Genomic DNA, 14,690 nt, shown 5'->3' on the forward strand with positions numbered 1-14,690 from the left:
TATTTACAACGTCCAAATCAGCCATAACATGATTGAATAAGAGTATGTTTACACCATTATCAACAGGTTCAGAGAGAACTCAAGACAACTTGTGGGGTATGTCTGTAAAATGAAGCGACTTTGACTGACCTATCTTTTCAGATAGCTTGTCACCTCGTCGAAACCGTATCCGGCCATCTGTAGAGCCAATTCATAGTCCTGCTTCTGCTTTGGGGCAACAACCGACATGGTCGAGAGAGAGCCAGGGTGATGGCGTCTCCAGGAAGGTACTGTCATCAAATGGAATTGGAACCAAGAGTGGAGCTGGAGGTGGAAGTGGAAATTGGATACGTTCTCAGTCTCGTATTCCTGTCCTTCGAGCCCTTTCGACTTCCTACGCTCACAACTCCAGCACCAGTTCAAATACTAGACGTAAATGCTCACGAAAGACATCGTCTGCTGACCCAGAAGAGTCAGAGACATGGATCTCTCTCTTCTTTCAACCTAGTCGAACAAGAATAGAAGGATGGACAGAATCGTTTTGGAAGAGGCATCTTGTTTTGGTGATCTTGCCATGTCTTGCCGTATGTGGTAGTTAAAATACTTGGATTTGAACGCTGATGGTTGAGCAAGATAGGTATGGATATGGGTGGCTTTACCTTTTCCTGTAACAGACCCATATAATGATAGTCCTTTTCCGGATATTCCATCTTGGCCAAAACGACCTCAGGGTGATAACTCTGGCGCCAGTGGTAGGGAGGACGGAAAAGTACAGCTACCGTTAGATGTTAATTTCTACTTTTTTCTCTTTTGGTGAGTTGCCTAAATGCCTAAAGAGTGGCATTGAGTGATGGCTAAACACAGAGGATAGGTATTTTGGAATGTATCTCGCTGTAGCTCTGTTCTTCATTACCAACCTCTTCTCTCTCTACAGACTCAGTAATTGTCGCTCTTTCGGTTTGTTTTGTTACAGCTGACAGTTGCGTTTAGACTGGTGGCCGAGAAAACTAGGCGGCAAGATTAGCTATTTTCTTTCTTGGTCCGCCACGTTATTCATTGGTCTTGCGGTTCATCACTTGGACCTGTTCTATCTACGTAAAAGATGGAAGAGGAGAGATCCAGGGGATGATGTAGAGTGGGAACGAAAGAGTAGGGACAAGTCCACGCTTTTGTCTTGGAGTCCTACCAAAGCTGACTAAGATTAAGCATTTTGGGTAGTACTAAGCTTTATGGCTATGCTCATGCCAGCTATAGCTTGTTTCTCAAAGCTCAAGAGAGACAAAAGACATACATATCGGCACGCTGTGCCAGCTGTATACCAAACGTTAGTCGCCCTGCCCTCAATGGCTTGATGTTGATCTAATGAGAAGGATAGATTCTTTGGTCAAGCATTTTCTAGAAGGTTTCCAGCTTCATGGGTCAGATTTTTGTGGTTTATGACCTCGTTGGCCATCGCCTGTATCTCGGTGATTGCGGGGCAAGGTAGATATTTGCATATTTACACATGGTTTACTAAGGAAATTGCATGGTATAGCATATGCCAGCTTGTTCTTGGCTACTTTGCCTCACACCTCTCTTGATGCTGGTACTTGGGTCTGGTCATGGGTAATAAGTCTGTCGTCAATGATCTCCGCGCAAAACCACGCTGATTAAGGGTTAGCGGTTCAACTCCTGGCTCAAGTGTCTTTTTTCATTCTGGGAAACAAAGTTCGAAGCCGAGCGTTACTGTTCATCTACAGGCTCTTTTTCCAGCTCGTCTACCACATCTTTTATCGTAATCTTGTACATCTCATCGTTCTTCTTTCGCGCGACTTCTCTTAGCTAATTTCTCATAGTTTGCACGCCTACACTCTCCCTCCCAATTTGCTACAGTTCAACTCCTGTCATCCTTATCCACTATCTTCATTTTTCCTGTACAGATGTCTCATCCATGGTACCGTATTTTACAAGTCGTCGTGGGTTATCCGAAATCCTGGGAGGAACATGCAGAGAGTGTTGCAATGGGATTCTTTTGTAGAGGATTGGCGCAAAATGTAACGATGGTTGGGTTCTTGGGTAGCTTTTCCACCATGTACTTGTGGTCGTTGATTATGAGCTGATAAGATGCGCTCAGGATGGCTATCAATACTACATTTTGGACCCAACTCTCGTATGTCCCTTATATACTCACCACCCTTCACTCTCATCATTGTCGCTGATGCTTGTTTGTGTTTAAAATCTCAGAGATCTACCCATTTTTTCAATTTCAACCATCCCCAGAAGACCCGTATACATTTCAACTGACCTTCCTCGCCTCGTGTGCCATTTGGGTGAGTAGAAAACTTTCAACTAAAGCTTCCATGCATTGTGACTCAATCAAGCTACAAGGGATCTGAACTGTTCAGCTCATTCATCGCAAGGCAAATCATGAGTTTTGCGTTCGGTTTAAATGTCTCACAAATTGGTATTGATGAAATGAGAGAATATCCTGAACTTGTTCCAGCATGTGGTAAGTCTAGAATCCATGGGCCAATTTCAATTCTTCTAACACTATAGCCTGTAGGTTGGGCATCTGTTCACGTTTCCATGAACATTCTTCTCTTTCTAATCAAACTTAATTTTAGATAATTTCTAATAATCAAATCCTGTTTATTTTTAATAATGATGCTAACAGTAGTCACTCTAATTTTGACATATTGACTATACATTCGAAGAACATGTATTGGCTGTCCATTCGACGTATCTTAAACAGACCCAAACCGTAAAAACACCGAGACGATGGATAGCAAGTGTATATACCTAGATTGCAGATGTAGACCTATTGTATAGCCATTGTATTGGTCACAATTGTCTAAATATTTGGAAGCAATGAACATAAATGTTTGAAAAATACAAAATTAAAGTAAGCAATGTAACAAAACCAAAGACGTAAGGGCAGCAATAAACAACAGAAGGTAGGCAAAGCATATATCAAAAGGAATAGCGAGAAAGACGAAAAAAGGTGAAGAACCTGGATGAAACAACGATTAGACGCGAAGACCGGCAGGTTGACTAGCAACATGCCGTGGAACAGATTTGCGTTTGGCAGGTGATCTATTCCCAGTTGGTCTTAGAGGTTGTCTAAGACACATATTAGCAGGGGCATAAACCATGTCCAACAGTATACTCACGGTCTGCCAATGATGATGTCCTTTTGTGCCTTTTCAAGAATAGGGCTTAAAGCATTCTCATCATTGTCAATGGTTTCATTGTTGTCCTTTGCGGCCTTAAGTTTCTTATTAAACAGCTTAGAAATCTTGGGTTTCAGCTGCAAAGGTTTGGGACATAAATATTTTGGGGTATGTAAGGGATCCGCAGTGGCTGCGTTGAGTAAGACTTTCTCTGGCCCATCGGTTCTTCTTCGTCTACTCCAACTCAAGGCCTGTCTTTTCGCTTTTGGGCCCGCCATATTTGTCAGTTGCCGTTCATCTTCATCTTTGTTGGAAGTGTTGCTAATATGGTCCAATATGGGAACCTGAAGAAGACTACTTGGCTTAGAGACTGAATAGCATGACGACGGAGAAGGAGCTTCAGGGACAAAAGGAGCAAAGGCATTGAGTAGAGGAGAATTGACAGGAATAGAAGTAGTTGAAGGAGCTTCTGGAACGTCGTCAGGGAAAAAAGCAAAGCTGAAAGTAGAGGGAGCGGTTGACGCCTTTGAGCTAGTAGAGCTCTTCTTTTCATACTTGGTGGTAAGAGACATCTTAGGCTTGTTGACAGGAGTAGGGTTTGGAAGTGGTAAACCGTATGAGGAGCATAACGACCGGGAGTCCCCAAGCGGAGTGTCACGCTGGGTAACAGGACAAGTGCTAGATAATTGTTCAAGCGGTTTGTAGGCTTGGGAAGGCTGGGCTATGAAAGCGGCAACATCTTCACTTAATTGAGGCACATTCCAATCTGTTTTGTTTATCAGATGTTTCCTAACCGAATACTCTAGTGCCGAAACTCACCTGAGATGGCCATTCTAGACTCTTCACTGTCAATCCAGACATTTTTGGCCGTTCTGAACTCGTCCATAGTATCTCTTTCCCATTGAATCCAGCTTCTCACAGAACTGACTCTATCCAGTTCACCACTCATCTTCTCAAGAGCATTTACATTAACAATACTAGGTTCTTGTTGAGGATTCATGTCACCGACAGGACTATTAGCTGACGGCTGTGGACGAAGAGTAGCCAAAGATGACATTTCGTGGATGGTAGCATCAATATTAACTTGAGCCGAAGAAGTTTGACGACAATGTCCTCGGACGCGAGCACTCAAGGCCAAAGACGCAGCATTGGTATCAAGAGATAATCTACTAGAAGATTCAGAAGCTGAAGGAGAGGTTAGGCCAGGTGTGTCAACAGAGACATCACTAAAAGCAAGTTCTTCAGAGCGATGACAAATGGAAGCGGAATATTGAGACGTGGCTGAAGAAAGCATTTGTCGTTCAGTGAATGTCTTCGGGCTCTTAATGCCAAAGGGAACTAAAATATGACCATTAGCCACATTCTTGTAAAATCTATCTAAACGCATTCATACCATCGTTATCAGCGAGCATATTTTGCTCATGCTCTCGAACCTTCTTGGTAACCTGCCCATACGCAGTGGCGTTCGCAAAGGTGTTATCGGCCACAGAAATGGTGGAATCGGTAGAGACTGTAGACATGTGACGCAAACCCCGGAGCACAAAACACTTTTGAGTAGGATTTCTTTCAGGACCAAAGAGCGAATCACCGCCAATGGAAATCCTGGACGAGTCGTATACAGTAGATTGATATGAATCTCTTTCATATCCACTGTAATACAAAGCTTCATCCGCAATGCCGCATTGTTTTGGATTAAACAGCGAATCATCAAGTATTTGGGAACAAGGTTCGTCAAACAAACTGTCCCAGGAATACCTCTTTTGACGAGGATCCGATTCACACTCCGGGGGCGGGGATCCAGTGATTGAAGTGAGCTGAACTCCGCCATCGAGTTGAAACATCCTGTCTCCAAGCCCCGGACGAACAATCTGTGAAACTGAGATATTTGACACAGTGCTAGCAATAGAAGCATTGTAATGATGGCCAGCCCAGTCAGGTCGACCGATAGTAGTTGCGCTAGAAAGCCCTCGACAGTGCCTGCTGATACAACCCTCCTGAGAACCGTTGTACATGCCGAAAGGTGGAATGCCCTCACTCGAAGTATTAACATCTGCAGAGCCAATAGAGTCAATAGACTGGATAGAAACAGCGTGACAATGCTGGCCTGGTCGACTGATAGTTCGATCCTGATAGGAAAAATCATCAGAGTTGAAGCTAGAGGAGGAATTGTTGTCGAGTGATGTTTCCAGAGAAGTTTCGTCGGCTAATGCCTCGCTCATTGAACTTGTGGAGGTTTGGTGCGAGAGAGAGTCACCGCTGGGAACATCATATTCAAAGTAATTGGTGTATTCCCGTTCGTTACCAATGACGGAACCGATACTAGACATTGTTCCTACACTGGACTGTCCCCGCTGGTGGCCATGTCCTTGCGAAACGACCCGAGGTTGTGAGGTGAGAGGATCAAGGTCTGCGGATATAGTAGGTCCTGAGGCAACGAAAGAAGGATTGCTTGCCTTTTTCATTGACATATGTTGCTGGAAAGCGACCTGACCTTTGAAAGGTGAATGTCGGACTGGACTGGTCATGGCTATTCCCACCACATGTTGAATCTCTACAGCCTCTTCCACAGCCTCATCATAATCCTCATCCTCGTCTAGTTCATCTTCGCAATTGGTAGTCCCATCAGATGGCTTAGAAATGTGGAAAGATGGAACTTGGTAGATATGAGGGGCAGACGCTATCTCTTGTGAGAGCGAAGCTACGGAAGGAAGGTCATATACACCAGCCATTTGAGAGGCTTCAACTCTCCAAAGCTTTTCCAGAAAGGAGGCTTGCTGTTGACCTCGACTGGAAGACCCATACTCGCTTGCCAAGTCAAATGAGCTCTTGAGCTCATCCAATCCAGCAGTGAGCATGTCACTAAACATGGAATCTTGACTGTTGTATTCTTGAGTGATTCTGAGCGATGGATAATTCATAGGCGTGTGTTGAGCCAACAGAGAATCGCGGCTAGAAGACATTGGCAAAACGGGAAGAGCAAGACCAGCTCGTCGAGAAGAAGTACGGTCCCGGGGTGGTGCAGCAGGCAAACCGAGTTTGGCAATTTTCTCTGGCGAGAACCTTGCTCTGGCGGCGACAGTATTGTCAATGACAGGCTTGAGATCGAGGGGGATATCGGACGCATCGCTGCCTTTTTTGATGGTAGGCCGAGAACGGAGGTGGAATTGGTCAAGGTTCTTAATTTCTTGGAGAGCAACAGGCGAAGGGGGAGCGAAAATGTTGCGAATGCCTTCGCGGACCATGGTGTTCCTGGGAGGGGAAACGGCGTGAGGTTTTATTGGTTCTAATGCAACCCCCGTTGTCTGACGTCCTTCAAACTCCAGAGGTTTTGTGTATTTTAGAGGCCTCAAAGAACTGTTATTCGACTGACGGTCAAGCAAACCTGAACGAGCTTTTCGCAAGGGAATAGGACTGTGGTTGATGTGGCGAGAGCCGACAGAAGTCATGGGATGCGATGACGAGCCTTGCCGAGACGTAGGAGAAGAATCAAAGACATGAACCAAATTCAGCAACTTGTCTGTAGCAGAAGCAACACGTCGAAGTCCAGCTAACATCGTCAACAGAAATTCACAAAAATTATCACTCACATTCTTTATGAATATTTTTGTTTGTGGAGTAAACTACAGGCGCCCAAGAGCCCCAATGGCTGGTAAAAACTGCCATCGAAGAAAGATCATCAACTGCTTCCTTCTTTTCCTCGGCATACTCTTCAATCTCTTCAGCAAGAGCCTTGAGAGCAGGGTGCCCGACGATACATGGAGGCGAAGAAGGTGAGCTGATAGAAGATCTCATCTTGTCAAAGCTCTTTTTACAATGAAGACCAAAGAGGCCTGTGAGTGATTTTCTCTTTGGTAGTCGAGCAGGACCTATTAAAGCTTCGATAGACTCATGGGGACCGTTCGAGCATGTCTGATTAACGGGGTTCTTTTCGAAACAAGCAGCAGAAAAGACCGTTTCTCCACCCACGAGAGATGAAGTGGGTTGAGAGGGCACTTGAGTGTTGTATAAGCAAATGTCAATCCTAACAAAGAAAACAATTTACCGGCTGAAATCTTGGTGTCTTTGATAGTTGGGGGTGGGGTTTCTCCTTCAGCAGGTGACTTGCTTCTCCTCGGTTTCGACTTTCCAAGCAAGCTCCAAACCTTGGATTTGGTCTTTTCCTTTTTCAGCAACTTTTTGGGTCGGACAACGGCGGAAGGTTCTGTAATAGCCATCGGATCTTGTTTCTTTCGCAAGGGAGAGATGATACGAGCACTGTTGATTTTACCAAAAGAGCGAGAAATAGAAGAAAGATTCAGTGAGGAGCTGGAAGCATCTTTTTCTGTAGCATGTATTGTGATAGCGTTACAGGATCTATTTTGGGTTAGCGCTACCAAAATTGATGACGAGATAATACTGACCTTTCTTGACTCCCGTCGCTCATCATTTTGCAAGACAATCCATTGCTCGAGGTGGTACTGGACCGTCTACCAAACGGTGTCGCACTCCTCATAGATAATGTTTTGCTTCGCAAGACCGAGTCGATAACCTCTACCCCCGAATCTGACCTCATGAATGGATCATCACCCATACTCGGTCTTGAAACCATCTCGGAATCTCGACGGCAACTCACAAGACGCAAAGAGGTAGACCTAGTGGTATCAGGTGTGTTGGCTCTCTGCATCGTGCTTTCCTTTTGTGGAGCAACCTTTGGGTGAGAAGGGTTTCCCCAGCCGAAAATTTCTGCGAGCGCCTTTCGAGGCTTGCTCTTTACCCTTGCCTTGGACTCCATCGGTTTTGGTGTTGTATTATTGATACCCAACGTGGTTCGACCGCAAGACTCGGCGTGAACTTCTAGTTTGGCCTTTTGCTTGGCCGGTGTTTTGTCTTTGTGAAACAAGGCCGAGGGGATTCTCCTCAGCGAAGCCTTGAAGCGATGGTTGACGCTACCCGAACCAGACGGCTGATTCAAATTGAAAAAGTGAGAGTGACGGGCGGGAGTGTTTGGATAGCGAGACATGACAATCGTTATATAAATCGTAGAACGGTAGGTGTAAACAGGGTCGTGATGAAACGGAAGAGTAACCAGCTGTGTAGCAACAATAGGCACAATAGGGTATTCTGACGCGCGTGATTTTGCAGAACAGTCGTAAAATTGAATCGTTAAAAGTCGTGAGCGTGAGCGTATTCGTGAGTCGTTAAAACGTCGTTGCACAAGAGGTCATGAACGTTTGGATGCAGAAACAAAACGATAAGCTGGGTCAATATCTGGCCACTCGCACCAGTGTAACCAACACTGTTGACACTGTTTACTCCAATGCGTCTCACGCTGTGCTCCAGAGCAGACGTGTGGCAAAGTGTGTCTGTACGCCAACAAAAGGCAGGTCGACAGTGGGCACAACTTTTCAACGGTGTGTCTATGTGTACAGGGAGTTGAGGCGGTGAAATTGTCTTTGTGAAACGCCCGCAAAGGTGTTTGGCGCAGCCGTCGTCGTTTGTCGTCAATCGTAAGCAAGTTCCAAGTCGTTATTCGTCAGTCGTAAGTCGTAACAATAGAATCAAAGAAGAGATGCAAACTCAAAATCAAAATTAAATGCAGGACGCGATACCCAACACCCTGGCGTCTAAAGGCGAACAAAGCATCATTCAACTATCCACAAATAACGCGTTACGCCGCGTCGTTTGCCATTTGCGACCTCTTTCTCCGTTTTGATTCCGTCGAGAAAATTTCTTCCAGGGCCGGCCCGAGGGCCGGAGTTACCACTGTACGTAGTAAGCATCCGTCCATATAATGGCCCTTCTCCTTGGTCTTTCGAGGCTACCAGCGCTGGGTGCACACCGTAAGATGAGTGGAAGGCGGCGATCGCCGCCTCGGCGAGTCCATCTTGCCAACGGAAGCATCCTCAGCCTTTGCCTACTTTGGAATCGCTCAGCTCAGGTTCGAATCTAGCCCGCAGTGATATTTTTGGACCGGAGAAAAATACTCTTCGGTCATGTCCGATGGCCGAGGCCGTGGTTAGTTGGCATGTTTATAATCATCGACATTTTTTGCATAATCATTGTTTATTTTTCTTTGTCCATTTACAAGTCACCACATCGAGAGCTATTGTAGTTTCCGGCTCGCTGATACGCAAGTTGCCATTTGTTGGAGAGGTGCTGACGTCGCTGGAGAATCATCAGACAGCTCGTTGATCAAAAGACTTGCTTGAAATCATCATGTCGACCAAGTATTCTCATGATTCTAGCAAGTTGTCGAGTGGTAATGGCTCGGTAAAGGAAGATGGCGAGAAGAATTGGCACGCTGGCGAGAAGGACAAGCTCACCAAAGATGGCGGATTTGAAGAAAAAGGTGTCAGAAAAGTTGACGAGGAGGAGATGGTGGTGGTGGTAGAGCAAAAGAGTGGCAAAGAAATCCTACAAAAAGTCCAAAATGGGCCTTTTACGCAGCCACAGTGGTGAGTGTATAGGCATTTGTCCATTAGACGCTGACATGTTGCCAGGAGACACTCTCTACCGTTTGTCAAACCTCAACACCCACCACCTCCGCCTCCTCTGTCCTTGGACGATGCACATGTCACCCCGGAGGTTGGTGCCGGCTTTTTTTATTGTCTCTTTTTCAACTGGATTAGCCCGATGATGGCCCTTGGCTCAGCCCGGCCGCTGCAGGCTACTGACCTGTGGAAAATGGATCAAGCTCGAAGTGCGAAACCTTTATCTGGAAAGTTACTGGCCATGTATGCTGCTCGAACACAGATGGCCAAGGACTACAACGCCCGTCTTCAAGATCCAAATAATGCTCTCCCGCTATTTCGGCGAATCATCTACGCTGTTCTGCCAGGTGGAAAACAACGAGAAGAGGATTACCGAGAGAAACATGGCAAAAAGCATGCGTCACTCGTCATGGCTTTGGTGGATGTTTTTGGGTGGCACTTTTTATCGGCAGGTTTTATCAAGGTTATCGGTGATACATGTCAGGCCGTGACGCCATTGGTGATCAAGCGGTTAATCGTACTTTCTGCTAAATACGAAGCGGCTAGACGAGCAGGTCAACCTGTCCCATCAAAGGGCGAAGGAGTGGGAGCTGCTATTGGATTGCTGCTCTTGTTGTTATGCTCAAGCATATCGATAAATCACTACTTCTCCCGTAAGTAGCTGTTTCTGATGAAATTTAATTGCTAATCCTGTTAGGCTCGATGGGAGTGGGCATTATGTCCAGGGCTGCAATCATTACTGCTATCTATCAACAAGCTCTCCAATTTACCCAAAAATCTCGAGGACAGATACCCAACGGTAAGCTGGTAAACCATATATCAACTGATACAAGCCGGATCGATTTCGCCTCTGGCTATGTCCATATATTGTGGACAGCCCCTGTCCAAATGATTATCATCATTGGTAAGCCTGCTTTTTAACTATCCACATTAACATCGCGGTAGTTATTCTGTTGGTACAGATTGGATATTCTGCTCTTCCAGGTATCGCGTTTCTTTTGATCGTGACTCCTCTACAAGCAAGATTCATGAAGACCCTATTCATGTATCGCAAAAAAGCTGCAACATGGACAGACAAGCGAGCCAAGCTTTTACAAGAAATTCTCGGCGGCATGCGTATAGTCAAGTATATGGCTTGGGAGACACCTTTTCTCGAACGTATTCGTACCATTCGAGGTATGGAACTGCGGTACATTCGTGTCCTATTGATTCTTCGTTCCGGAATGATGGCTATTGCAACATCTCTCCCTATCCTTGCAGCTATTCTCTCATTCATTACGTACTCTCTCACTGCCCACAACCTCGAAGCTTCAAAAATCTTCACTGTTATCACTCTCTTTCAACTCATGCGTATACCGCTAATAATGTGGCCAATGACATTGGGCGCCACTGCTGATGCCCTCAACGCTTTGAATCGTTTGGAATCAGTCTTTGATGCCGAAGTGATCAAGGAAGACAAACAAGTGGACAAAGTTATGGACGCGGCCATCAGGCTCGAAAATGCCTCCTTCACATGGGATGCTGCGCCCGTTGAAGAGGATCCTATGATGAAAAAGCTCAAGGGCAAATACGCCAAAGCACTCAACAGTAGTGCCGCTCTTACGAAGCCTTCAAACGAGAAGGGATCTAGATGGAGAAAGAAAAGGATTACAGCGGCAGACGAGGCACAGGTAGAGACTGCTGCTGGAAAGCCTGGGATTGCTGAAGCAAGCGCTCAGGGGCAGGGTCAAGATGTACCCTTACCATCACTTGCAGCCAAGATAAAATACGAAGACACAATAGAAAAGAAAATATTTGAACTACATGATATCACTCTCAACATTCCAAAAGGCTCTTTGACCGCCATCGTCGGAGCTATTGGTTCTGGTAAATCCAGTCTGCTGCAAGGTCTCATGGGAGGTATGTAACATCTTCGCAAAGATTTGAGCTTTGGCTGACGCATTTGTAGAGATGAGAAAAACAGCAGGCTTTGTCTCTTTTGCGGGAAGCACATCTCTTTGTGCACAGACTCCTTGGATCCAGAATGCTACTGTTCGCGAGGTGCGTCCCCGAATTCATCTACAATATGGTGGTGTTGATAGAAAGACTTTAGAATATACTGTTTGGTCAACCTTGGGACGAAGAGCGATATTGGAGCGTAGTTCGCGATGCCTGTCTTGAAGCTGACTTTGAACTTCTTGAGGATGGAGATGGTACTGAAATTGGTGAAAAGGGAATCAACCTGTCTGGTGGTCAGAAGCAGCGTATCAATATTGCCCGTGCTATTTACTTCAACGCCGATATTATTGCCCTTGACGACCCTCTTTCGGCTCTTGACGCTGGCGTAGGCAAGACCATCTTTTTCAACGCCATCATCGGTGCCCTCTCTGGTAAAACCCGTGTGCTCGTCACACATGCCCTTCATTTTCTTCCGTACGTTGACAACATCATTACCATGGAAGATGGTAAAGTCAGTGAAATGGGAACGTATGAAGAACTAAGGGCGCGAGATGGAGCGTTTTCAAAACTTATCAGGGAGTTTGGAAGCAAGGAGCAAGTAGCAGAAAACATGGAAAATGAACAAGAGGCTATGAACAATGTGGAGCCTACCATCGTTCATGATCGGTCCAACATGATGGCTCAAGGCAAGTCTCACAACCTCATGCAAATAGAGGAACGGAATATCGGCGCATTGAAAGGTAAAACATTCATCGATTATTTCAAGGCGGGTAAGGGTTTTATCTTGATACCCATCTTGATTTTGAGTGTTATTGTTGCCCAAACATTCGTTATCATTACCTCTTTTTGGCTGGTCTGGTGGGAAGAGAGTAAATGGCCACAACCTAACGGTTTCTACATGGGGATATATGCCGGGTTGGGTATCGGCACTGCTTTATCACAATTCTTTCAAGGCTTCAGCAATGCCTTGATCAATTATTTTGCCTCTGTTGGTATTCACAATGATGCCATTACACGGGTCATGTTTTCTCCACAGTCATTCTTTGACACTACGCCTCTTGGGCGAATTATGAACCGTTTCAGCAAAGACACCGATACCATTGATAACACCCTTTCCGATGCCATGCGCATGGCGGTCACAACATTGTCGAGTATTGTAGGCACTGTCATACTGCTAGCAATCATTCAACCTTATTTTCTCATCGCCGTCGCAGTCGTATCCCTTCTTTACGCTCACACCGCAGCATTCTACCGTAGAAGCTCCCGAGAATTCAAGCGTATCGATTCCATTCTCCGTTCTTCTCTCTATTCCCACTTTTCTGAGTCACTCTCTGGTGTAGCAACAATCCGTTCGTATGGCGAAACGACAAGATTTTTTGAGGACAATATCAAGCTTGTAGATGTCGAAAACCGAGCCTACTACTTGACTATCATAAATCAACGATGGCTTGGCTTGCGACTAGATATGCTCGGCTCGCTCTTATCTTTTTCTGTCGCCATCATCGTCGTCTGCTCCTCATCAGTGTCTGCATCCAAAGGTGGGCTTGGTCTTTCTACCATTGTCTCTGCCCAACAAAGTTTTTCATGGCTTGTCCGACAAATCGCTGAAGTGGAAAATGACATGGTGGGAGCTGAACGTATCATGCATTACGCCAACAGCCTTGATCAAGAACCGTCTCAACAAATCGCAGCTACCCAACCTCCAGCCTCTTGGCCATCGGAGGGTAAGATCGAGTTTAGTAAAGTTTGTATGAGATACCGTGCGGAGCTGCCCGATGTTTTAAAAGGGCTGACACTTAACGTGGGCGCTTCCGAGAAGATTGGTGTCGTGGGCAGGACTGGTGCAGGCAAGAGTTCTATCATGGTGGCACTTTTTAGAATGTCAGAGCTGTCCTATGGATCAATCAAGATTGATGGTGTGGACGTATCGAAGATTGGCTTGAAAGACCTTCGTTCTAAAGTATCCATCATCCCTCAAGACCCACTTCTATTCAGTGGCACTATTCGATCAAACATTGACCCGTTCAGTACAAAAAGTGATGCTGAGCTGTACGATGCTCTTCGACGAGCCCACTTGAGCGGCGCCGCTTCAATGCCTCATTCATCTCGCCTCAGTCTCGTCGCCGAACCAGAAAACTCTCAAAGTCGATTCACTCTGGATACAGTAATCGAGGAGGAAGGTGGTAACCTTTCTGTGGGCGAAAGGTCTCTCGTCTCTTTGGCTCGTGCATTGGTGAGAGATACCAAGGTATTGGTGTTGGACGAAGCAACGGCTAGTGTAGATTTAGAGACGGACGCCAAAATTCAAGAGACGATCCGAAACGAATTCAAAAACAAGACGCTACTATGTATCGCGCATAGGCTCAGAACTATCTTGAGTTATGACCGAATATTAGTAATGAGTGATGGACAAATGGCTGTATGTTTCTACTTCGTCTGTTTTCTGGCGCCTCGCTAATGCCCTCAAGGAATTTGACACACCCGAAAACCTTTTTGCTATGGGTGGTATCTTCTCGGAAATGTGCTCCAAAGCTAGTCTTACAATGGCTGACATAAAGGTAAGCTAGTTACAACACATTTGATCACTCATGCAGCGCTATTTGAAGGCTGACTTCTTGTTGGGCAAGGCTGCTCAAACGCTGCGCTTCTAGGTCTTGAATCTTGGAAAAAAAACTTGGTATCTATTTACGACAATACTCTACTTGATAATATGTTGTATGATATGCTATACTCACCGATGCTTGCAACATGCATAAGACTTCATCTGCTTCACTCGGCTTGTTTCGACTTTTGTTGTTATTTCGAGTAGCCCTACATGCCGACTACATTAGCTCTTATTGTTACGCTTTGGTTTTAAACCAAAGAAAATTGAGCCACGTCGAATATTTTTATCGATAGTGACATCTTTTACAGTGGATCTGATGTGGGCGCGGAGCAGTTAGCCACAAATGTCGATCAGTGGCAACTAAACGTGCATATAAAGAGTATTGATTTACATTTTATTTGATACTAGATAGCTTCTACTAGTCAAACAACCAGTTACCTGTTATATGCGATTGCTTGCAAGTCTGACATCACTATGGCCAATGAAGATGAAAAAAACAACATACTAGGATAAACGTTTAGCATAGATGTGCAAGGCAATAAAAACGAT

The 14,690-nt window shown here is 45.4% G+C and overlaps 3 protein-coding genes across 3 annotated transcripts; 2 read left to right on the forward strand and 1 right to left on the reverse strand.

The window, feature by feature from the left end:
- Nucleotides 1-44: 44 nt before the first annotated feature.
- L203_101359 (uncharacterized protein) lies at nt 45-2,586 on the forward strand (the record flags this gene model as incomplete). Its single annotated transcript, XM_066210801.1, has 14 exons — nt 45-96; nt 142-563; nt 617-792; nt 851-918; nt 970-1,128; nt 1,186-1,303; nt 1,355-1,461; nt 1,514-1,591; nt 1,640-1,761; nt 1,815-2,034; nt 2,093-2,128; nt 2,203-2,288; nt 2,347-2,467; nt 2,522-2,586. The coding sequence occupies 14 exons, from the start codon at nt 45-47 to the stop codon at nt 2,584-2,586; spliced, it is 1,830 nt and encodes a 609-aa protein (XP_066066898.1).
- Nucleotides 2,587-2,984: 398 nt separating this feature from the next.
- Nucleotides 2,985-8,127, reverse strand: L203_101360 (uncharacterized protein; the record flags this gene model as incomplete). Its single annotated transcript, XM_066210802.1, has 7 exons — nt 2,985-3,078; nt 3,129-3,894; nt 3,948-4,466; nt 4,522-6,645; nt 6,716-7,120; nt 7,171-7,481; nt 7,529-8,127. 7 exons carry the CDS (start codon nt 8,125-8,127, stop codon nt 2,985-2,987), a joined length of 4,818 nt encoding a protein of 1,605 aa, XP_066066899.1.
- Nucleotides 8,128-9,323: 1,196 nt separating this feature from the next.
- L203_101361 (uncharacterized protein) lies at nt 9,324-14,187 on the forward strand (the record flags this gene model as incomplete). The annotated part of the gene is made up of 8 exons (XM_066210803.1): nt 9,324-9,562; nt 9,608-10,251; nt 10,296-10,397; nt 10,544-11,497; nt 11,547-11,638; nt 11,691-13,955; nt 14,005-14,094; nt 14,164-14,187. 8 exons carry the CDS (start codon nt 9,324-9,326, stop codon nt 14,185-14,187), a joined length of 4,410 nt encoding a protein of 1,469 aa, XP_066066900.1.
- Nucleotides 14,188-14,690: the final 503 nt, after the last annotated feature.

The sequence above is a fragment of the Cryptococcus depauperatus genome, chromosome 2 (assembly GCF_001720195.1).
Source record: "Cryptococcus depauperatus CBS 7841 chromosome 2, complete sequence".
NCBI classification, from domain to species: domain Eukaryota; kingdom Fungi; phylum Basidiomycota; class Tremellomycetes; order Tremellales; family Cryptococcaceae; genus Cryptococcus; species Cryptococcus depauperatus.